General features: G+C 41.1%; 1 protein-coding gene across 2 annotated transcripts in view; it reads left to right on the top strand.

Annotated features, from left to right (window-relative positions):
- TCERG1L (transcription elongation regulator 1 like) overlaps nucleotides 1–7,205 on the top strand; it is a 185,531-nt gene extending 178,326 nt beyond the window's left edge. For both annotated transcript variants that reach the window (XM_082222900.1, XM_082222899.1), the window contains exons 12-13: nucleotides 2,901–3,019; nucleotides 6,154–7,205. In XM_082222900.1, the coding sequence (XP_082079026.1) occupies nucleotides 2,901–3,019; nucleotides 6,154–6,310 (276 nt within the window). In that variant the 3' untranslated portion in view covers nucleotides 6,311–7,205. The remainder of the gene's footprint in view (nucleotides 1–2,900; nucleotides 3,020–6,153) is intronic.
- Nucleotides 7,206–25,635: the final 18,430 nt, after the last annotated feature.

Genomic DNA, 25,635 nt, shown 5'->3' with positions numbered 1-25,635 from the left:
GTGTTAATCAGTACAGGTGCAATTTATTTGCAAGGCTAAATGTGCATCATAGCTGCTGGATTGGGAAATCACATACATGTTTCCATGTGCAGTTTTCATGTGCAGATAGGGATACTTGGACTGAAGCCTGCTTCCATTTGCCCATTACCCGTAGTTGGATGGGGAGGAGGACATCATTTGTTGGTATGAAATATAAAAATAGGCTATTCTAAATCAGTTGAGTTGAGCTACATTTCTGTAATTCCCATTCAGCACATGCTCCTTTCTCCCTAAAATATGCACCATATGATGAGCACATGTGCCTGCTTTATACCAAGTCAGATCATTGGTCCATGCAGCTTAGCATTGTCTACAGTGGCTGGCAGGAGGTTTCCAACTTTTCAGGCAGAAACCTTTCTCAGCTTTACCTGGATGCCTGGGACTGAACCTGGGACCTTCTGCATGGAAAATATGAGCTCTGCTGCTCATCTGTGGTAGCTCCCAGTCAAGTTAGAATCTAAGTGCCAGCCCTCAAATTACTCCACTTGCAAATGTGCTCACTTGAGTCACTTCAATGAATCTTGCAATGAGCCTTCTAGACCAATGGTTTTTTCAATTTGTTATGCCAGTGCATGAACCAAGCAAGTCATGAATCATGGTGCTGCAATTAACCAGAAAACTGCTTCGTTAGCCTTCGGCTTGTGGTTCAGGCCCAACAGTCTACTGTTATTTAACATCTAATTAGCTACAACATTCAGCTACATGCCATACCATACATAGATGGTGACTCCAGTCCTGCCCAAAGAGCCTCGGGTTTACATTTGCTAGAACAACCATCAGGCTACTTCCTCTCCAATCTTTCCACAGAAAGCCAGTTACCCTGGAACTAAGTGGATCAGAATTGGATTGTGAATTGAACTTTCTCTTGTTTTATTGGTATTTCATCTCATCTCACAGATCAATTACTGTGAAAAGGTCACAGCAGATTAACAATGATTACTCTACAGATGTAAAAGAAATGATATCGTGAGCCTTGGGGAACATACACTAGGAGTACTAAGGCACACAGAAGTAAAATTGTCTTTGTGAAGCAATTTCCCTTTGCAGGCAGATATTACCTGTCAAATCAATTACTATTAGGTGCCATCAAAAAGTATAGCATTGCTTCATTTACATGCCCACCAGCAATTTGCCAAACTCCCTTTATGAACTTATGAAACAGAGCCAAACATTAGTTCATTGAGCCCAGTGCTGTATGATCCAACCAGCAACAGTTATTTAAGGCCTCCTGCAGAGTTTCCCCCTAAAGTCTGACACCTAGATCCTCTTGATTAGAACTGCTGGGAACTGAACTAGGGGTGTGTGATGTCAGCAACAGTTTTGTTGCTCTATTCATTTTCATGATGGAAAACTTCCTTTTGCTTTCTCATAGTGTTGGTTCTTTTTTGCCATTCCAATTTCTGTTGATTCCCATTGATTCCAACAAGAGAACCAGATTCTCTTCCACTGTCAATAACTTCCATATTTTATATCATTATTTTGCCCCAAAACACAGGCTAAGAAAATAACATCAGATTATCAGAGTGTAATGAGGGGAGCATGTTGTTGCATTCAGGCCCTGCTTGTGGGCTTCCCATAGGCAACTAATTAGGCATGGTGAGAACAGGATGCCAAGCTAGATGAGCCACTGACCTGATGCAGCAAAATCTTCATATGTTCAAGCATTCTTATGATGCCTACAGAATAAGCCAGTTCCCCACCTCCTGCTTTCCCCTAGCACTCCATCCATTGAAACAAGAAGAAAATAGCAAAGATGACACCAAATGGCACCAAATCCATAGCTTCACATTTTGAGTTGCTTGCACATTTGGGTTCAGCTTGTAACAAATGGACTAAAAAGATCTCATTCATCCATTTAAAAAACAAACTTGTTCCAAATGCACACCCTAAACTGAACTCAGGACCTCGTCCAACCTGAATTCAACTGCTGAACCACAAACTTTGTCTTGAAACCTTCCCTGATTAAACTCCCAGAAGCTGTTGTGAAATCCCTGGAGTTAGAACAAACAATTTCAAGAGTTGATTCAGATGTTGCTGATCAGTGGTATAGTGGAGGGGGAATGTAAATGTGTGCAGCTCTGGGACATTTTCCAAAGGAAAAGGAAAGATGACATCTGGGGTTCCTACATCACACCAACAGCTAGTGCCTTGCAAGATTGTTTGCATTTCTAATCAAAAGTTAAAGGTTGTGTTTCAGACAACTAGATCAGACACCCCCAACCTGCGGCCCTCTAGATGTTTTGGCCTACAACTCCCAAGATCCCTAGCTAACAGGACCAGTGGTCAGGAATGATGGGAATTGTAGTCCAAAACATCTGGAGGGCCAAAGGTTGGGGGTGCCTGAACTAGATGAAGATGTTTTGTTAGAGCTCAATATGAGTTACTGGTTCAGCTAATGAAGTCAAAAGTAAGCTGCACTGAGGCTAGCTCACTCTCAGGACACTGCATAGGACTATAGTCATGCTAATAACAATACATTGGTTATTATACTATATACTGTTGCTTTTTGGTGTGGGTGTATGGGTGGGTGCAGATTAAAACAACTCTCCATAGACAAAATTGAATGAGGTTCTCATGCAATGGTTTCTCTTTGAAACACTTTCATGTTAGTCCCCATTCTCCAATGATTGAAAGGAGATGTACTTCAGAACCATGCTTTGTTTGTAGAACAGGGATGGTTAAGCTGTGCACTCTGACGTCTATCAGGCTAGTGGTCAGCAGTGACAGGAGTTGTTGTCCTGCAACATCTGAAGGACCACAGGTTCACCACCCTTGTTCTAGAAGCCAATATGAACTTCACCAACCAACTTAGCAAATTTAATAATGTGTAACCTTCTTATTATTATTATTCTCCACCTAAGATATTTGAACAGTTTGTCAAGACCAGAATAAGAGAAGAATACAAGGAAAAGAAAAATAAGTTACTGCTAGCCAAAGAAGAGTTTAAGAAGCTTCTGGAGGAATCTAAATTATCACCACGGTATGGAACTATTTTCTGGCATTGGTCTTATTTAAGAATCTTAGACACTGACTAGAATTGGGTTATGCTTGTTTTGCCTAGAAATCTATGCAGTGCTGAATGTGAATATTGTTGTTTCAAATTTGAAGCACTAGATACAATGCAGCAAGCCCTGTAACTCCAGGCAGATCTGAGGAAGCCCCATTATAGTTTAAAGCTTTTGCACAGTAGCTGTGCTTAGTGCACCTTGAACTAGAAGCTAAGGTGTGGTTAAGGATGAGGAGAAATTTGATTCAATTCACATTTATAGGCAAACTTCAAAACTTTTATGGCAAACTGCATCTGAAACCTCAAAATCCTGTTATATGGTGCCCACTATAGCCCCTCTGAACTAGGTCACATGTCCTGAGCCATTTCATAAGGAAGGGCCCTAGCTCAGTGGTAGAGCATCTGTCTTGCATGCAGAATGTCCCAAGTTCAATCCCCAATATCTCCAGGTAGGAGTGGGGAGACCTGTCTGAGATCCTGGAGAGCTACTTCCAGGCAGTGAAAACAAGCTAACTGGACCAATGAGCCCGACTCAGTCTCAGGCAGCTTCCTATGTTCCTTCCCACGACTTCATTCATAGGCCATTAAATTCTGCTGGTGGGTGCCATTTTGTGGTAGCCATTTTTCCCCCCAAAATATCTCCCAGATGTTCACCTGCCAACTGGAACTGTGTGGGTGTTCCAGTAAGCTGTACCTCTCCCCAAATTCAGGCTGAACTTTTGACAATCTTGAAATGTCAGTTCAGTGCTAGTCTTCACCAATTCTCCTTTCCTTCAGTTCTCAACTCAACCATGCAGGAAGATCGAAACTTTATAGCCAGTAGCATCTCTATAGATTATGTACATGAGGTGTATATTTTATATTAGATGTAGTGTTTGATGTCCATAGTCACAAAATGTTCATATATTGGTGCACTAAGTATCAGAGCCAATGTGCTGATTGAGATCTTCATAGTCATATGTTAAAATTGATGATTTGATCCGTAGCTTTTATCATATCATACTAAACAACTTGTTAAAAATCCATTGCAGTAGTTCATTATGCTTTTGACTAAGGAACCCAATTGCAGATGTGATTAGTGCTTGCAGTTTGTATAAGTACAAGAGTGTGTTTATAATGCAAAATCAGTAAAGCGTTTCCTTTGCCGGCTTTTTGAGAAAACCCAAATTATTTCCACATAAGAATTTATCGTCAGTACTGTACAATAAATGTAAGATTTTGAATGGTTGCTTACTTGCTTCTCCTAAGCTGTTTTCCATAAAAGCTGTTGAGAATCCCTTCGTGAAAAAATGTGATTCTCTTAACGGAATTTGCAAATCATCAAGATAGATTCTTTATGATAATGAAGCTTCATATTACAAATATAAAGAATAAAACATGAAGGTTGTCTCTTAACTAGCATTTTAAAGAATTGTGCATGCCGTCAGATACCGATATAAACAATATAGTTGCAGCTTCTGTTGATAGTATGAGTAAAAGTATTCCTTTGGCAATCTAACAGAAAACACTCCAGAATAATGTGATAGCTAGACAAGAAGGGCAGGAGCAGATTTGTGTTCATTTTATAAGAACAAAACTCTCTGGGAGCTGCTGCAGTATTTATGGTCACTGCACCTACCCCAGGATTAAAGTGATAAGAGTTAACTAGGGGCTCAACTTCATGAAAAGCAACATAGGGGTTCTGTACAAACACAATCACCTCTGTGGGTTCTGTCTCTGTGTGCCCTGTACCTATTCTGCCCTGAGCCTGAAGCAATTAGCTTCAATCCTATATAGCACAGCTTTTGCAGCCCCAGGCACAGTGAATCCACGAGCAGGTGGAGGCTGCACATAACAGAAATGGCAGTAAAACAGGACAGCAGTATTGGGGTGTAAACAGGCCACAGTTTTATTGATTACAGATATGAACAGGTTTTGGTGTAGGCGTTGGGTATGTATCCTGAAATCAACCAGTTCGACTGCTGGTTGATGGTTGACCAAGGTTAAGGGCTGTCCCACATGCATCAAACCAGCGCAACCTGCCACGGTCACTGTTTGGGGTGCTATGACCCATCAGCCCCCAACAAGGACAAGGAGCCCCTCCCCCAGAATCTCACTAAGGGGATACTCTGATAGTGTGGAGCAGGGTAGGGCCACTTCCTGTCCAGTGAGCCAACCCAATCCCTTATCCACCAGTAAGTTGTGACAATTGCTATGAAGGTGGCAAGGCCTTCAGACAGACCCAATTAATCTGCTGGCAAATTCCTCCCTGGCTCCGAATATGGCAGCCAAAGAACTTCCTTTGCAAGGTCTCCCATAAAGGTCTCCCACTTATAGTCCCTCAGGCAACACAGAGACACATAAAATAAAGGAGGGAGGGGAATCCAAAGAGAACCGAGACTGAAGCTCAGGCATGGCTAGCTTTCATAGCCAGGGAGCAGATCACAGGAAAGACCTTAATACAAAATTAAACCTTTTGGAACACAAATATAAGCGAATATTTCAGTTTCCATATGTTAAAATCACACTAATGTATATTTAATCGAGCAAATTCCCCATTCATCTATGCTAGATTTATGCCTCTGATTTGTTCCTTCTAAGGGTCCATGGCAATAAAATAAAATAAATAGATCCAATCCCCATTTCTCAGTTTGGAGTCAAAAGGCATTTCATTAAATGGAGTCTGACAAAAGTCTTCGCCTTGTAAATTTTTATAGTGTTGTTAACTCCAACTAAAATTATGTGGGTCACATCCTTTCGATTGGCAGGCTGAAGCTAAAGAAGAATTTACATTCTTAATTTTTGAGAATCCTATCCAATTACTGTGGATGGTCCACAGTGAACTAATTATTAATCAAGCTTCCTGCAATCGATAAGTATGTCTACATTCTGCAGAATGAAAATAATGGCTTGGGATGAGAAGTTGGGTAGATCAATGAGACTTCAACATTTTGGCTTTCACATTTCTACTTCCAACATTACTGACAATGACAAGACACATTAAGAATGAGTTTAATGCAGAAAGGTGAACATATAATGAAGGGCCAAAGAATTAGAATATATATGTTGACAAACAAAGAGCTTTGTGAAAATGTAGCTTATGTTGGTTTCCCCCACCTGCTCCCCAGGACAACATTTAAGGAATTTGCAGAGAAATATGGCACAGATCAGCGGTTTCGGCTTGTTCAGAAGAAGAAAGACCAGGAGCATTTTTTCAACCAATTCATACTTATCCTTAAAAAGAGAGACAAAGAGAACAGGATACGGCTACGGAAAATGAGATAAAAAGGAGACACGCAGAAAAGAACGCAAGTCAAATACTGTGGCATCTACAGCGGAAGAAATGAATGGCATGCATTTTGTGTCACCGTTTTGAGTTTTGGATCCGAGCAATTTAGAGGAAAGCCAGACAACCCAAATTGCCATCTGTGCACAGAGGAAGGTTCGGTGCAAGTATGTCCAAGACTGTTGTGCAGGAATCTGTAGGATACTTCATTCTCAGAGACTTAATGTTTCATATTGAAGCTCTCTTTTGTACAACATTCAAGTTTGATGCATTTCTAATTACCATGATATGTCAGTCCCTTAATTGTTTTAATTATGCAAATTACTTGTAATATACACAAATTCTAAATCCGATGTGATTTGTAATTAAGCAGAAGCAGATGCCATCCATAATGATCTCAATACTTTTTTTTTCTTTAACCATTTAAGAAAAAATATCTACGGCTGTACTCCTATGCATCCTTACTTGGAAGTATGGAACCCTTGAGCTCCCTGGACCTTACTTCCTAGTAAAGGCGCTTAGGAATCTGCTGCACAGCAATGTTTGGGCAGCTTTGTACATTAAACATCAATGGTCCCAAGGTTCAGTGGTACTGAGGATATCATTACTCAATGTTCATAGGTCTAAGTCTAGTTTTATGGGTAGTAGTAGTAATAAGGTATTAATTGTTAACCATAGTGAAGAGTGTGAAAATCTTGGCACCTTTCCCCATAGAACAATGTATAAATCTTTTTTTAAAAAAAGATAAGAAATGGCTTTGTAAGTAAATTATTCTGGATGGTGCTCCAAGCACACTGAACAGCGCAGCACTTCTCTATTAAAAAGCTACTATAAAGAAGTTATTTTGTAAATCCATCCTACTAATATTTGAGTTATTTTTACTGTATGCGAAGAGTTTGCATGAGATTAGTCTCATCTTTGTATAAACAAATATTTTAACTTTTTTTTAATTAATAAATATTTTAAGACTACCGGGTGACTTTGTTTTCTCTACGTACCACAGTCACAAGTTTGCAGTACAAATGAATTGCAAACAAGATGGAGCCTTTTCAAGTTTCACTGCTGTAAACATTCCCAAATAGGAAGAAGGAAAGCTTGTAAGTATTGTGGGTAAATAATATACTAATGAGCTCCATAGCATATTGTGAAGAAAGCAATCTTTTCCCTGTGAACTGAAGCATCATTCTGTAACCATGTGCTTAGATCTCATTTCACCAGCTAAAGCAAAACAGCTTCTGTAGTTGTTTCTTCCTCTTTCTTTGAAGAAATAAGCTTTTCTCTGTCACAAAAGGACAGAGCTGTTTTCTCTGCTCAAAACAAGCACCACATGAGGAGAGAGAATATACTTAGCTTTAAAGAGCATTAGCAGAAAAGGTGGTTGTACATCCAAGGAAGATCCGACTGTAAAGACTGGCGTTTCAGGTGGTGTTTTGTTTTTATCAAAATTTCCCATAAACTGTTCCTTTCCTCCCCAAAGAAGGGGGTATTGATTTAATAATGGTGGGTGAACATTATAAAGCTGCTGGAGGCTGAACATCAAAATCTGTGTAGCTCTTGTGCATGTTTATGTTGCTGTGGAAAGGCTGTGTGTGTGTTTTTCTGAGCTAAAGAACTCTTTCCTCCAAAAAAGAAAATCCTAGGCATGTTCCTGTCAGTCCTCAATTGTACTTGAAATATAGATTTTACTAGCTATGGTAATTGCTGGCAGGCACACATTCTTATAGAAGCTTTATCTTTTTGGTAGCACTGTTGCAGCATGACTGCGAGGAAGTGCTGATCTCATTAATAAAAGAGAAAGGAAAATCCATTTTTTCCATAGATGAAATTGGCTGATTAAAGAAAAATATTAGGAGGAAAAATGCCAGAGGGGCAGGTCCCTCATCTGCATTTATAACACAACCCCATCTGTCTTTACCTAGAAGTAAGTCCAACTGTGTTCAATAAATATTACTCCTAGGTAACGGTGCATAGGACTGCAGCCTCGGCTGGGATCCCAAGCTTCGTGACCGCTATTGTTCCTTCAAGACTTTGTATTTTTATCAGGGTGGCTCAAGGTTGAATCCCTCATTCAAACCTCAGCTATCTCCTGAACCTCAGACCTGCACATGCCATATAAAAATAACAACACTAATAACAATTAGTATTAATTAGATTGTGCATGTGCAAAAGCTCTGGGAACATTAGTACTCTTGTTTTGAATTCACCCACCATCTTTGGTAGATTATTTGTCCTATCAGTCTGCTGTTATTTCATTTCTAATGGCTGCTGATTTCTTCCTTCACACTGAAATGCAAATCTTTTTGAGTAGGTGGACATTTTCTATTAGGTGTATGGGTGCAATGCAAAGCCCATCGAGATTGCTTCCATAAGTGGTTCAATATCTGAAGGCACTTGTTGCTTTGAATAAAATTATTAGGAATGAGAACTGAAACAACTTTCCGGCATGATCCTTTTATGTACTTACATTGGGCCACAGATGCTGTATTTTTATTTTTATTTTAGTACTTGCATCCTGTTGATGTGTTTAGCTGAGTTATGATAGTGATGGAAAATTTTCACTGTTAAATATGTGTACTGAAAAGTCAGACACATACGTAAGAGTCACAAGATGCCTTTGAATGTGTGGCTATCTGGGCCATCAGGCAAAACCCCAACCATCCTTCATGAATGTGTTTCATTTATATCCCTCTTTCCCCCCAATATGGAACTGGAGGCTGCATACACAGCATGACTGGGTAATCTTCCATCCAGGCACTGAACAATCCTATCAAGGTTTTGCTTCAACATGTGCCATCACAATGAGCTTTGATGATATAGTAGTGCATATATGAAAATCACGCTTTTGCATCAAAATTTTAGAGAGAGAAGAGTTGCTCCTGCTTGAAGTCCTTCATTGTGCTAACATTTCCAAACGAGAATCATTTATGAGGGGGACTTAACAGCCTTGTTAAAATACCTTCAAGGGTATTCAGTATAAAATATGTAGGAGCTCTAGCCCTGTACTGAATTTGTTCGATGACATTTTTAATATTAAAAAACCTATTGAAATCTGGATATATTAGCCCAGTTCACCTAGCATGTGGTGTGCCTTATCTGCATTGAGCTACTGTCATTGACTGCGCTGAATGTTATAATTTTAGGATTGATCCCTTATTCTCTTAAGTAAGATTTTGATTAATTTCTTAACTGTGGTTTAAATTGCTTAACTGTTTCCAATGCATTCACACAACAATCATGATGACCTTCACACCTGCTTTTTTGTTATTTTATCTTCAGTTCCACCTTCCATCGCATAACCAGAGGATCCATCAATTAGAGGACTCCTCAGAATTAGGGACATCCGTGACAAAGGCTTTTTGCATATGAACACAGCTTAACACTCTTGCTCTAGGCTATATTTCAGAAGAACCATGTTCATTTGCACTGGCAGCACCCACTATTCTTTCATCAGGGTAATGTTTGACGGTTCCCAACTTCAAATCAAGAAGATTATTATTATAATTTGAGAATATTATTTCATATTTCATAAACCAGCTCAAGACTGGTAGAGGGGAAGTTTTTCAATTCTGGTATGTTCACTTTAACTTTAAGATATACCCATTCATTTTTGGACAGTTGTTTCAAACAAACAAATTATGTCAAAGCAGACAACCATTTCCTTATTATTTCATAATTAAAGGCTTTAACTTCAGGATAAACCTTAAGGAAATGTTATCAGGAACTATGAATGTGGTGTTAGCAGAACCGATTCAGGTTGCAAAGAAATAATTCCTTGTTAAAGAGTAAGAGGGCTCTGGAAGTAGTTTTGTGTTGTTTCAATTCTCAATTATCTGCTCTCCCCTTGCTCCTACCTATTAGCTACTCTCGAAGGCTGTTCTCTTTCCAGTACATTGCTTTTCCAATGCAGTTCTACCAAAAAAGGAAACCCTTTATTTTTCTGCTTACAAACACACATTGCAAGAACTGCCCGCACTGCTTCCAGGGGTCATTTTTATTAGCAGCATCTGCTCAGAGATCAAGAAGGGGCATCATCTATTGGCTTCCATGACTCTGAATCAGTTTCTGATTGTCCGCTAGCTTGTAGCCAATGTAATGACCTGCTTGTCACTAACGACCTAAGCAAGCTGCTGGGCAGAGGTGGTTGGGGGCAGGAAAGAGCAAGCAATGGGGAATGTGAAGGAAGGAAGCGATCCTCGCAAGGCTACAAGAATGGATGTTTAGGGAAGCAATTCTTCCAAAGCCAAGAAAGCTGTTTTGATAGGTTCTGGATCAACGATGAGATATTAGCAATGATGAAGATACTGTTGGAAAACAAGCCCCATCGGGAGAGGCTGGCAGCTCTCACAGGCTCCCGGGCTTGCTTACCGGTGATCTGCCCTGGCTGCAATCTCCGCAGTCCAGGAGATCGAGATAGGCGACATTTCCCAGCATGGAAAATGCACCCCCCCTTCTCCCCCTTGCTACCCTAGCAGGGAAAGAAGATAGCCAGAAAGTCCTTTACATCTTGTTTATTTTCTGACTGTGCAACTCTACAAAAAACATGTCCGAACAGTTCAGTGTTCAGCAAGCAAGTGGCAAAGACTTCCTTCACATACGCAACAGGAAGGTCTCATATTACACACTTCACAAAGACTTTTCAAGCCTGTGAACATCCGGGAAGATTCTTTCCCACAGCTAGTCACATCATGTGATGTTTTTACCAAGCTGCCAGTTTGCAGCTGCGTTGCTCTCATATCGTAACAGATACTAGCAATTACAAAGACTAGGAACTTTGAATGGACCTCCTTCCTTCCTTTTCTCTGTGCTGAGAGTGAGAATACATGCAAAACTGTCTCAAATGTTTGCAAAAGCTGAGGCTGGCTTATTTATTTATTTATTTATTTATTTATTTATTTATGTTGCAAGGTTGAGGAGCATGAAGGCGAATCAAGCCTCTCCACCCTCATTGCTCAACTTGCATAGAATTTATTGAACCATGAAAGGCAGGGAATTACCTCAGGCTGAGAGGCCAAGGAAAGGTGGGGGAAAATAAGTTCTTAAGGCATGAAAAAATGGACTACTACTCTCTCATCTTATTCTTATATCCAGAAATCCAAAGTTAGGATTAAACAAGGTAGTCATTAAATGTGCAGACTTTTTTATTTTTATTTTTTAAAAAACCAGCGACAATATTTGCGTGGAGTTAACTGTTTCTCCTGCACTTCATGTCCCAGTGAAAGACTCCTCTTCATCCTTAACTTCTATTTGCCCTAGGATAAGTAGGTTAAGGCATGAAAAGCAGAATTCTACCCTGGAATGCAAGCTGTTATAGGCAGAGAGAACAAAAATCCTTTCCTTGGACAAAAGAGGAGGATATTTTGAGGAGGGTGGTTTTCATTTTGAAAATTGTGCAGAGTGAAAGGATTAGACCGTCCATCCTAATATACATATATTTGCCAAGCCATTTTCCATAATATAATGATTTTTTTTGCATGTGGTTTTCATTAATATATGCATTTTTACACATGTGCCTCTGCTGGAGAACTGTATTGAAAAATTCCAAGACAGACAAATTTCAGAAAGCGTGAATTTGGTAAATTTCCCTTTAAATGCAAACCGAATCAAAGTTATCCCCCGTCACTACACAGGAGGGCCAGTAAAGTAATACAGATCATATGTTTTTCTTGCATCAAAACTCAGTTTCAATCTTAAATGTCTGAAGTTAAAAAGTCCCAGCATCAAGAACAAACTCCATGGAATCAAGCTGTCAGACACAATAGATAGTACTTGGTCAGGTGGCTCAATGTAGCAATCCCAAAACAATGCACATTTGTAGATCTGGTATTTCATTGCCACCACACTTACGGCAGCTTCAATTGCCCTCGTGCCAATGCTGGTACAGTAGAAGCCTTGAATCCACAAGACTCAGTGCTGCATAGGGATACTATTGCAAAACTGCTGTATCAAAAGAGTGAAAAGAATGGCCCAAAAGGCAAATGGATCAAAGGGAAAGTGCCACATGCCTGTATAGTAACCTTTTTTTTTTTTTTTTACTAGTAAGTGGACTTTCTTTTTGGGGAGGGTCACAGACTGCCCTCTTTGACAGACAATCCATGCAGTTTGCCATAAGTTGATGTGTCATTGATGTTCATTGCTGTGTTTCTGCTGTAGAAGGCTTATACTCCACATAAGAGTCAATAACAGTGTGATCATATGCATGTTTTTATCTGTACTGTCAACAGTACCATGCACAGGATTACTGTCCAAGAGATATAGGATTGCAACCTATATGTGTTTACTTTAGTAACAACCTCTTTGCATATAAGGTTCTCTCCTTCCATCAAAATTAAGATCTCAGATTCCGGTTGTCACTTGAAAACGCTTTGTTTGAATTAGATTCTCCTACAACCTTTCAAATCTTGTGTTCCCTGCCAATCGGAATAAACCTGAGTAAATGTTAACATCTGATAACATCAGAATATACGTATTTAACTGGTCTTGTACATCTGTTAAGTGCCACATATGTGAGACAATGAAGTGGCTGCAATCTAACATGTGCTTACTGCCAATTAATATTGCCGCTGAATTATGATAAAGATTCCATCCTAAACTGCAATATAATTCACAGTAGCTATTTTTGTCCCACTCGCTTTGATGAGGATATATTGTGCACTGGCTTGAGTATTCCTCCTTTTCTTAATTAATTAAAATACAATGGAGAGGTAAAATAAGAGGATAATAGCCACAACACAGCAAATAGTAAGGTCTGATTAAGCCCATTGATTTTAGTGAACTGAGTGCGCCTAATTCTGTGTTGAATTGTGACCTATATATTTCTGGGCACATGGTGGATATGTTACAGGTAATCAACTAGGCTCTCTCAGCTAAATGAGCTGAAATGATTTGCAGCTCAAAATATGTTGTTTCTTCTTCGAAAAGAGTACAAAACTCTCAAATGCCAAATAAACTTGCAAATGACTATTTGTTTTGCTCTTCAGGTAGCAGCAGCTAGATTACATCCTACTTATGAAATTCAAGTGTCTTGTAAGGACTGCAGCTGTTGAAGAGTCAGGTATGCCTTTTGAGAGGCTACATCCACCTGTATCCAATTAAGATGCTACAAACCCACCCAGAAAGGCGAAATCTATAGTCAGATTCAGCATCATTAATCAGCAACTCAGATGTTGGGCAAAACTACCATGGGAAAACAAATATTCCCAAATATCAGTGATTCTGTATTCCAGAAGGGTGGATTAAAATCTTCCAGTCACAGCAGAGATATATGCACAGTGGTAAGCTGATCTCAAATCCTATCACATCATGGGCTACATTTGCAATATGTTAGAATTCACATTTGTCTAAATTAAAACTGAAAATGAGCACTGATAAACTGGAGATAATCTGGTTTTATCTAGAGGAGGTAGAAGATTACATTGCATTTCTCCAAGAAAATTATTCTAAATTGGGCAATAAATTATAACTACACTGGCACAGCATATGTTAAAAAGAAAATGCATGTTGTTCTGCTTATTTTATAATATATATACACACACACACACACAGAGAGAGAGAGAGAAGCCAAACTTTGCATTTTTCTGACCATCTTTGGAAATTACCTCATTCTTCAGGATAATAAACCAAACAGAATTGCAAAGTATGTTTCTACAATTTACTTAGTGTTAGAGGAAAGATCTGGAGTGGGGGGATATAGGCATTTGCCTGCACCAAGCCAAGGAGCTTAAACCAGATTCTATGGCATCAGCCAGGAGGTAGGACAATGGAGCAAGCTAGATATCAGGACCAAAGAGCAAGTTAGGATCCAAGGAAAAACAAGAGACAGAGCCAATGAGCAAGTTAGGACCAAATAATAAACAACAGAAGATGATGCTCAAGAAAACCACATTCACCATCCTTGGATTAACTAGTCAATTGTTATGAACTTGAGTAGGATTTGCTGGGGGTGGATCCTGCAATAAGTTGCATAAAACCTCTTTTGTTATCATTTCTTGGTCCATAATATCCAGCTAAAGAGAGTGATTCTGAATTAGCTGCCCAGCTGCCATTTATGAACTGGTACCAACCAGCAGGTTGTGTGGTCATGTAAATAGCACTGGCAATACAACAGTGTTCAGACACAATACTGCAGCACAGTTGCTGGTGGGAGTGAGACCCTGTCAGCATTTAACTCCCCTTCTCAGAGATCTGTACTGGTTGACCAAGTTCAAGGTGATACTATTAGTATCTAATTCCATTAACAGCTTGGGACCAGTTTATTGCAGGATCACGTTACCCCATATATGCCAATTTGACAGCTTTGATCCATAGACCTGACACTGCTAGAGGTGCCACATAATACTTGCTCCACAGCAAAGAAAAAAAATTGATTTATTTAATTTTTTTAGTATGGCAGCACCTACGTTTTGGAACGCCCTGCTTATGGAATTCAGGCAATTGCCTTTGCTGTACTCTTCAGAACATTTTGACACATTTTCATTTAGGCAAGCTTATCCAGACATGTAGAAGACAGAGGTGTTTTATTTCTTTTTAGCACCACAATTCAAGAAGGATATTGACAGGCTGGAATGTGAGCAGAGAAGGGTGATCAAGATGATCAAGGGTCTAGAAACCAAGGAACGGTTGAAGGAGTTGGGTATGTTTAGCCTGGATAAGAGGACACTGATAGGAGCTATGGTAGCCACCTTCAAAGATCTAAAGGGCTATCACACATGGAAGATGGAGCAATGGCTTCAAGATACAAGAAAAGAGATCAGGAGGAACTTTCTGATAGTAAGAGCTGTTAGATAGTGGAACAGACTTCCTTGTAAAGTGTTGGACTGTCCTTCACTGGAGGTTTTAAAGCAGAGAAGAAGAAGAGTTTGGATTTGATATCCCGCCTTTCACTCCCTTTAAGGAGTCTCAAAGCGGCTAACAATCTCCTTTCCCTTCCTCCCCCACAACAAACACTCTGTGAGGTGAGTGGGGCTGAGAGACTTCAAAGAAGTATGACTGGCCCAAGGTCACCCAGCAGCTGCATGTGGAGGAGCGGAGACTCAAACCCGGTTCCCCAGATTATGAGACTACCGCTCTTAACCACTGTGGCCACCTATCGTGGTTGCTTTATTTGAGATTCCTGCATTGCAGTAGATTGGACAAGATGACCCTCACTTTTCTTTCCAACTCTAAATCTATGATGCTATAAAACAAGGTTTAATTGCCCGTAACATCCCCCTGCCTCCTCAAAGAGCTCTTTTGCCATTTTTAAACGGAATTGTCCCTGAAAAAATTGGAATTTACAACTCCCTCCAGTCATCAGAGAAGTAATTGTCAGATGTTTTATTCCTGGTTATTCTTGATAGATATCTTGGTAGATATTCTTGATATCTAGAGGACATTTTCATTCCCCCTCTTTTCTTCTTTTTCATTTCTTCCTTTCTTATTCCGCCCCCTTCTCTGTTTCCCTATACGATTTGTTTAGATTTTGAGTCTTACAGATACTTGCTGATTCTGCAACTAAAAGGAGAAGCAGCAAATCCGAAGCCCTTCTTCCTCCCCTCTAGAGGCTATACAAATACAATTCGCTAATACTAATCCATAAAATGGGGTAGCAGGTAGCATCCCTGTGGTTTTAAGAAGAGCAAAACAGAAAGCCTTCAGGAGGACAGACAGCAGTTGATCCCCCAAAGCCCAGCTCTCCCCATGACCTTTTCTCAGATAAACTATGTGTGGAATCCCCCAAAGTGACAACTAAGGTTGGCTTAAACAAACTGGATAATAAGCTTGAGTGAATCTGTCAGTTTTGGTTTATCTCCATTTCTCCAGTCTTAAATACAGTTCTGATCAGTTTCCTTTTTTAAAAGTCCTCTTGGAAACCCATCAGCATTTCAGCAACTTTCTTCGACCCAATTTTGTAGGCAATTTTGCCGAATACACACATTTTTGCTAGGCAATTTTCTATAATATAAAGCCTTTTCCCACGTTGTTTTCACTAACTTAAGAATGTTGATGAAACTTTGCATTTGCATTTTTGCATTACTTGGCTGGAGAACTGCATTGACTGTGTTTTAAGTTTGTGTTTAAGAAAGCATGGATTAGGTTGGATTCACCTTCAAATACAAAATGAATCCAATTTCTCCCCCATCCATACCTCGCAGTGTTAATACAAGAACAGATCTGCAAGGGAGTATGCAAGGGAGAACAGGTAGGTGGGTAGGATACTTAACTCCTCCCATAACTTCCGATTCTCTTCCCACAAATGCTTCTCAATGTTTTTGTTTGTTATAGCCGGGGTTTGGAGGCTATCTGGGGAAATAAATTCATAAAATTGCCTAGAGTGCACTTGCTGGGGAAATGGAGTGGTTGGCGAAAGGGTTAAGCACTCCCTCCCACCTTCCAGTTTTCCTCTGCATGTTCTTCCCATCCCTGCATTGGTTGGGCATCCCCCTATCTTGGATCATAACAATATGACTGCGGTTTCTCCTAGCTCGCAGTTCCACCTTCAGTCTCTTTAGCTGAAAGAAGGATGGACTGTTTCCCTCTGCTGGTATGGCAAATTTATTACCCTGTGAAAGTGACACAAATGCTTTCAGAGATTACATTTTGATGCATTTGTCCACTAATTTGAATAGCAAAGAAGCAAAAGAAAAGAAAAATAGCTGTGGATGCTCAGCAAACCAAACAGCCCTGGTGCATTAGAAAAAAAAGTGTTTGCGAAACAAAACTCCTTGTAGCACAGAATGTTTCAAAAGATCACACACTCAGTGGGTAGAAAGATGTGGCGGAATGCGTAGAAAGATGTCATAACCCTGATCCTGGTATGTTTTAGCACAGCAGATGGCTGCACACCTTCTGCCGTAGTCAGATCTGCACAGTACAATATCCCCCACTGTACTCTACAATTAGTGCTCTTGCTGTCTGCCGTGACAGTGTGAGTCACTGTTGCGGGGGGATGGAGCTTAAGCATAGGCCAAAGGTCCCGTCCCTGAAATGATCAGCACTGTCAGAGCCTGACAGCACTAATCATCTGCTTGGCAATTTGCCTTGCAGTTAGCAGGAGCACTGTGTGCAGATACTGGAGTCGCCTTTTGTACACCCAGCAGCAGAGGGCTCAAGAGCAGAGACCTGCTTCTGGGTTTCCCTGAATGGATTCAGAAGGCTGCCGCAAATGCTAAGTGCCTCTGCCTCTCAGAAGTGGGTTTGGAAGTGGCCACTGAAAGGGCCTGTTCTGTGGTGGCACCCCAACACTTGAAAGCTGCTCTCTTAGTGGCTGGTGTGACAAACCTAAGGCTGAAATCTAATACACTGGAGGGAGGGAAACCTTTCTTCAGCCTGAGACAATGTGAGTGGGGCCAGAGGCAAACAGTGGGGGGGGGGGGCAGTAGATGTGACTTACTTTCCATAGTAGGCAATACTCAAGCTACAAAATAAAATTAAAAACAAGAGATTTCTACAAACCTTTCCATCCTCCCGCCGCGTGCAAGAAGGACACATCATCACAGTTAATGGACGTATTCAGCCAGGCAAAATAACTTGGAGGAGAATGTCCAGCAAGCCAGTGGGAGATGTGGTCTGGAGAGAGCCCCAAAGACCATTCAGACCCTGGGCTGAGATTTGCCATCAGAAGCAGCTTAGTGGGTGGAGTTGGACCAGTATGCTAGCTTCCCAGCAGGTGGGTTGCTGTTGCTAATTGGGAGTGAGAGCAAGAGACATCCTGCAGCCTAGTGCATATCCTGATCCCCTGACCTACCTGGCAGACAGACAGTGGGCCAATACAAAGTTCCAAGTCCAGAGATCAATCCACACAAGCAAAGTCCAAATATCAGGAAACACAGTCTGGGGTCTGTCCAAGTAAGCCAAGACAGAAGTTAAGCAGTCCGGATAGAGTCCAGAGTCAAAGTAGAAACCCTTGATGGTCCAAGGAGAATCCAAGGCAAGGTCCCTCAGCGTGGGCAGTTGAGCAGACACAGCACCTCAGCTCTGTTGCCTTCTTCTACTGTGTCTGCTGATTGAAGCATCTGGGTTTGATGAGGCATGTAACCCTCACCTGCTCTCAGTTTGTCTCAGCTGAGGAATCACATGCCTCCTTCCCCCACCTGGGCAGCTAGTGAATTAGGCTGCAGGCCCTGGCCTACCTCTGCTACCTGGAATGCCAAGCCTGCTGTTCCCTATGTCTCAGGACCTGCCATGTTTATGAGGACGGGGGCCTCTCTGCCTCTAGTGAGGGGTCCCACTACTCGCCTTCCTGTGCACTGTCCCTTGTCCCCTCACCGTCCTTTGTCACCCCATGAGTACTACCTACACCAACCTCTCCTTCCCCACCCCCAGCTGGCTCCTGTGTGACTCACTCCAAGTTGTACCCTTACTGGATCCTCTTCCTCATTTTCCTCCTCCCTGAAGTCCTGTCAGTTCATGACAGTACAGTACAAACAAAGCCGCGGAGCCAATCTGGTACTTCTGATGGTGCATTGGCACTGTGCCAGCCTCCTTGCCCTTCCACCGCTCCTTCATAGTAAGCAATAGTGACCAACCAACTGGGAAGCAAACTTCATGGCTCCACCCCACTTGGTAAGTCGTTTCTGCCTGCTTAATCTGGGTGTAAACTCCATTGAACTCTGTGGGGCTTGCTTCTGAGTACATAATGTATGAGGTCGCACTGTTAGGTACCAAGGCTTTTGTTGTTACTTTCCCAGGCTTTTGGGACTAACCTTTTTATATGATATTGTTGATATTTGTGCCCAAGATCCAAGTTATCCCCCCAAAAAAATTAGCCTAGCAAGTTGAGGAATGGCATCTTGATAAGAAGTTTTTTATTATTATTTAAAAAGGCCTTGCTTAAAAAGCGTGAGCTCCTTGAAGGAAGAGCTACAGTTCAAAACACATTGGAGATTAATAAAATCATAAGAAGTAGTCAGTTTGGATCTTTGCATTTACACCATATTGCTGTGTTGTTTTAATGGGATTGTTTTATTGTGCATTTTAATTATAGATGTTTATATTTTAATGGCCATGTAACAGGTTTTTATACTCAGTAAACTGCTTAGAAGCCTATTTTGACATTAAGTAGTACATAAATTAACCACAGGATCAAGATATTCTAATTCTGAATGGTTGCAAGTTCTGAGCTGTGCACTAGATGGATAAGATGAATCCATATAAGTAAAGAAATGCTTTAAAATATTTGCTACCCCGAAACTCATGGCTCCAAACAGTTATGGCAGGGGGTGAGAACGTGTATCACTCCAAGGGCCACATTCCCTTCTGGGTAACCTTTTGGCGGCCGCATGCCAGTATTGACTGGAGCCAAAGGCAAAAGTGAGTGGAACCATGCATGCAAAAACTTACCTTTGTACAGTAGCCTAGTTTCTACATGTGCATAAACATACCTCTATCCTCCATCCAGGGAAACAAGAGGAATCAAAATTCAATGGTGCATTCTAGCCAAGCCAAAACACTCCGGTAGGGTGCTCTGACAGGGGGAGCACCCTGAGCACAGATGGAAAAGTATTTCCCAGCTTGGCAACCTCAGCTGCTATAAGTGGCGATGGGGTGCATGGGGTAAGGTCTGGATGAAGCAACATACCTGCAGAGAGACAGAGCCTCAAAGCAACTTAAAAGTTGAAAAAGCAAAAATACAACCAATAACTGAACAAAGTCTCCTGGCTTTCAGTTGCTCCAGCCTATTAATCCTTTTCTGCATACCTAGGGACATTTCCATTTGCAAAACAGCTGGTCTTGTCAGGATGCCACTGCAAAGGAAAAATCATGTACTCCAGGTATTATGTACCAAAACCCATACAATATCAAATGGTGTGCAGGTAACAAAGCAGTATCAGTTGCACATGCAGACACTTATACAGTACAATGGTGGTAGGAATAACGAGCTGTCTTTCTGGATTTTGCACCTGCATTGTAATGCTATTCTGCATCAGAATACTGCACAAGGTATTTATCTTGAATAGCACCCATTTTCATATACATCTGGATTGAGCCCTCCCACCCGCTGGATCATTACCGTGTCATGGTGAGTGGGCTTGCATGTTTCTATGACCCTTGTGAGCGAAGCCATCGGGAATGTCATACTCCCAGCAGGGTCACCCAAGGCGGTAAAGTCAAAGGGAAGGAGCTAGACAAAAAATGATCCAAGAAGTTCTCAATGGCAGAACAGACGGATGATAACAAGTGGTATGTTACAACGGCTGTGAAGGCCGTTGAAGGCTGCATCAGATAGGAATCTACCGGTTTGTTGTGACTACTTCATGCTATCGGAACAGAGCCCTACTGTGAAGACTGTGTGTTGGTCAGTGTGCACTAATCTACACACATAAAACAAATTCACACACAGGCGTCTTCCAAAAACCCAAACCAAACCCCAAAAGTCTGGAAGCCCCTAGTCATGAACCGGCACATGGGAGGTGGATACAGATTCAGTCATTCTGACTCAAGGAACGAGGCAATTGAGCAGCTTGGCAGCTGTATTCATGACTGAGCAGCCCTTTTTAGGACCCACTCTGCTCACCCCGAAAAGGGGGAGGGGCTAGAAAAGGTGCTCTAAACATTGTCTGCCTCTTTCCCTGACTGGATTACCGCACCCAGTGGGGTCACCACCTAGCGGTCATAAAAGACAATTGAACTTTGGAACATGGGATATATGGACTTTGTCAGATAACAGACAGTGAGCGTCCTGAACGCAGAACTGCCATCATTGCAAGAAAGCTGCGACATTTTAAGACTGATATTGCAGTGCTTCAAGAGACTTGAAGAACAGGCGAGGGACAACTTAAGGGGAAAAAAGGAGGCTACACTTTCCTCTGGAAAGGTATATCTGAAGAAGAACATTGAATACATTGGGTAGGCTTCGCTATCAAAAACGATCTTGAGAAGCTCCTGTCAGAAGTCCCTACCGGCATTAATGAGTGACTCTCAACCCTTTGAATAAAGCTCACCAAAAACCAACAGGCTACTATTATAAGCTCTTATGCACCAACACTGGATGCCGATGAACACATTAAAGAAAATTTTTACTCTCAGCTGGATACCGTCCTATCAGAGACGCATAAGGAAGATAATATTATCCTCCTGGGTGATTTTAATGCAAGAGTTGGGTGAGATTTCGATCTGTGGCCTGGGACTATTGGGAAAGAAGGAATTGGCAACAGCAACCAGAACAGAATCTTACTTTTGACAATATGTGCAGTGCACAACCTTGTTATTACCAACACACTCTTTGGATAGAAAAATAAATTTAAAACTTCATGGAGGCATCCTCAGTCAAACCACTGGCACCTCTTAGACTATGTTATTGTCCGTGCTAAAGATCGTCATGATGTGCTCCTTACCAGAGCTATGACAAGCATCGACGACTGCTGGACAGATCACCAACTAATAAGCTCCACAATGGCTATCAAGATTATACCTCAACACAGGCTTCAAGGAAGGAAACCAAGGCACAAAATGAATACTCAAGCCCTTCAAGATCCCATTAAGCGGGATTGCTTCCAAATGACTCTTAAGGACCATCTGCTTTCAGAATTCCCTGATAACGTCAAGGAACACTGGACCAAGCTAAAATATCCATTATTGCAGCCTGTGAACAAACTATTGGATACGAAACCAAGAAACACCAGGACTGGTTTGATGAGATTGACAGTGAGATGGAAAGCATGATTGACAAGAAAGGGAAGGCCTTTCGGATCTGGCAAAGAGATAGAAACTGTGCCACTAAGAAAAAAACCTATGCTAAGGCTGAGATTCAAAGAAGAACCAGAGAACTAAAAAACACCTGGTGGATAAAAAAAGCTCAAGAGATCCAGCACTTAGCCAACACTCATGATGCACAGTTTCTTTAAAGCCACAAAGACCATCTATGGGCCAATAAATCATGGTGTATGCCCCCTACGTTCAACAAATGGTACCACACTTCTAAAAGATAAAGAAGCTATTGCACTGAGCTGAAAAGGACATTACCAACATCTCCTTAACCGCAACTCCCCCGTAGCTGCTGAGGTCCTCTCACAAATTCCGCAAAAACAAGTTAGAGATGAGCTTGCAGTATCTCCAAATCGGGGAGAGCTGTGTACAGCTATTAACCAAATGAAAAACAACAAAGTCAGTGGACCTGATGGGATACTTGCCGAAATCTTCAAAGTGGGCGGAATTGAATTTACACCACAACTTCGCAAGTTCATCGAAAAACTCTGGGAAAGAGAAGAAATCCCAGCAGACTTTAGGGATGCCAAAATTATCAGTCTCTTTAAAAAAAGGTGATAGAACCAATTGTGGAAACTATTGAGGCATCTCTCTTATTAACTGCGGCCAGCAAAATTCTTGCAAGGATCTTAGCAAACCGTCTCTTAACAATATCCAAGGTGACCCTTCCTGAATCCCTAAATGGTTTTCGGCCTTCTAGGGGGACAGTGGACATGATTTTCACCGCTCGACAGCTTCAAGAAAAATGCAGAGAGCAAAACCAACCCCTGTATATGGCGTTTATTGACATGACTAAGGCTTTCGATACTGTAAATTGTAATGCCCTGTGGACTGTCCTTCTGAAAATTGGATGCCCAGATAAATTTGTAAACATCATTTGACTCCTCCATGACAATATGACAGCAACAATTGCAGATAACAATGGCTCTCAAAGTGAACTATTCACAGTGGGATCAAGTGTTAAATAGGGTTGTGTTATTTCCCCAATTCTATTCATTATTTTCCTTGCCATGATCCTACACTTTGTCGAAGGGAAATCATATATCGAATAGATGGAAAGCTCTTCAATATGATCAGGCTGAAAGCAAAGAGTAAGGTTACCGTAACTTCTGTCATAGAGCTTCAGTATGCTGATGACAACATAGTGCATGCACACTCAGAGGATGACCTCCAAACCATCCTAAATATCTTTGTAGAAGCTTACGAAAAGCTTGGCCTATCACTCAACAGCCAAAAAAACCAAAGTGCTGCACCAACAAGTACAAAATAACACCTATGCAGTGCCACAAATCCAACTCAATGATGTAACATTGGAAAATGTCGATCACTTCTCCTACCTAGGCAGTTATCTTTCCACAAGGGCCAACATTGATGCCGAAATCTAGCATTGCCTGAGCTCTGCGAGTGCGGCTTTCTCCTGATTGAAGTGCAGAGTGTTTGAGGACTGGAACATTTGCAGGGAAACCAAAATGCTTGTTTACAAAGTTATTGTACTACCAACCTTACTATATGCTTGTGAAACATGGACCACTTCTAAACACCAGCTCCAGCTCCTCGAAAAACTCCATCAATGGTGTCTCTGAAAAATTTTACACATCACTTGGGAAGACAGGCGAATTAATATCAGTGTACTGGAAGAAGCAAAGATCACCAGTGTTGAAGCAATGATTATTCTCTCTCTCTCTCTCTCTCTCTCTCTCTCTCTCACACACACACACACACACACACACTTTCGTATTGGCTACAATGATGTCTCCCTTTATATATTTCCCAAAACATTTTTTTAATATACTTGTCCTGTGTCCAGGAAATTTATGGGCAGGAAATGCCAAAGCTCAGAAACTGAATTCTGAAACCAAGTGCATAAGACAAATACCATTTTTGACATTTTATGAAACACCTCAAATCAAGAAAAAGAAAATAAGCTAATGCTGAACTGTTTGATGTTTGGTGAAATGAGATATTTACTAAGATGGCAATGTTTTTTTCATGGTCTAATTAAATGAGCACAGATTTTGTGAAGGAAGTTATTTTCTGGCAATTTATGATAGAGTAGACAAATTAATCAAGCTGAAATTAAAAGTCTTGTCTGGGGGGCAATTTCAATGTAACATATTTCTCCATGGGAATAATTTGGGATGGATTCCCATGAAGAATAACCTTATATTAGATATGAAAATCCTTATGTATTCATTTTTTCTTTTATTTTTTTACTGGAAGGGGTGGAGAGAAAGGAATACGATACTAAATTCTTGTAAGTTTCTTTTCTTTTCTTTTCTTTTTTGCAGACTCTTCAAAGATTTTCAGTTATGGTACAACTTTCCCCCTTCTTGTACTCCTACAAAAGGGATCCCCACTCTCTCTCACTCTCTCTTTGTCACACACACGCGCGCGCGCACACACACACACACACACACACACACACACACACACACACCATATTGGAATTGGCTGTAAGTCAAAGAACAAGCTGCCCCAGAGAATATATTACTGCTAGAGTCCTGCTATTGATCCACAGGTAACACTAGCAAAATGAACAGCTGCCAGAAAAAGCCAGAATTATAACTACTCTCTTAAGAATAGTTCCCAAAACTTGGCAGTAGATTATTTGACTAGCTACAATGAGTACAGCAACAATGATAGCTCAAATAAGGAAAGAGGGGACACCGGAACATAAAATGAATTGAATTTAGGCCATTTATTCCAGCACCACCCCTGCTCAGAAGAAAATCCAGTCAAGGAGAGTCCATCAATCCTCTGGGTTCCTGGGCTCAGTTCAAAGTGCTGGTTTTGATGGATAAAACTTTATAGGGCTGGGGCCTTTGCCTTTCCCCATGTCTGAACCCTACAATAGTTATTGGAGGTCCTTATCCACGTGCCTCCTATGAGGTAAGCTTGAAGGATGGCAACAAGAGAACCGGACTTTTCAATAGTTGTACCCCCTCACCCCATATATGAACATTTCTCCCCAGATCGGTTCACCATCAGCCTGCTCCAACATTGTCAGCTTTTAAACTTCTGGTGAGGACATTCTTAATTCTCCCAGATACATTGGGCCTTGATATGATTTGATTTTTTGCACTTTGTCCTTGTCATTCTTTTGGTTGTGAGGGGAAGGGTATTTCCCTTGTTAGCCGATCATTGCAGATAAACACTTTTGGCATTAATTGTGGTTTTATTGGTTTTAGCAACTCCCAGAATTGTGTTCTTCTTTGACAGTGTAGCTGTTAGGGTGTTGGTCTAGGACCATGAGACCAAGGTTCAACTGGCCATTTAACTGTGTGACACTTGAATTGGGCCAGGTAAAATTGCTCAGTCTAACCTGCTTCACAGGGTTAGTGTAAAAATGATACATGGAGGTAAGAGAACCATGTACTCTGGCTTGAGCCTCTTGGTAGAAAGGTGAGTTAGAAATCAAATAAAACAAGCAAGCAAGGGAGCATAGGTCATGCTGTGTGTTCTTTCTGTGCAAACTGTGTTTATAAAGAATTTTAGGTGTCAGATGGATTTTCTGAAACAAATTTCCTTTCAATTCTCCATACCCCTGCCCCCCCCCACTCATGGTGATCACCAAAGAAAATCATAGAATCATAGAATAGAATTATAGAGTTGGAATAGACCACGAGGGCCATCGAGTCCAACC

The sequence above is a fragment of the Podarcis vaucheri genome (genome assembly GCF_965113315.1).
Source record: "Podarcis vaucheri genome assembly, chromosome: 5".
NCBI classification, from domain to species: Eukaryota; Metazoa; Chordata; class Lepidosauria; order Squamata; family Lacertidae; genus Podarcis; species Podarcis vaucheri.
Note: the sequence above shows the minus strand (reverse complement) of the source record. Positions and strands in the feature narration are given on the sequence as shown.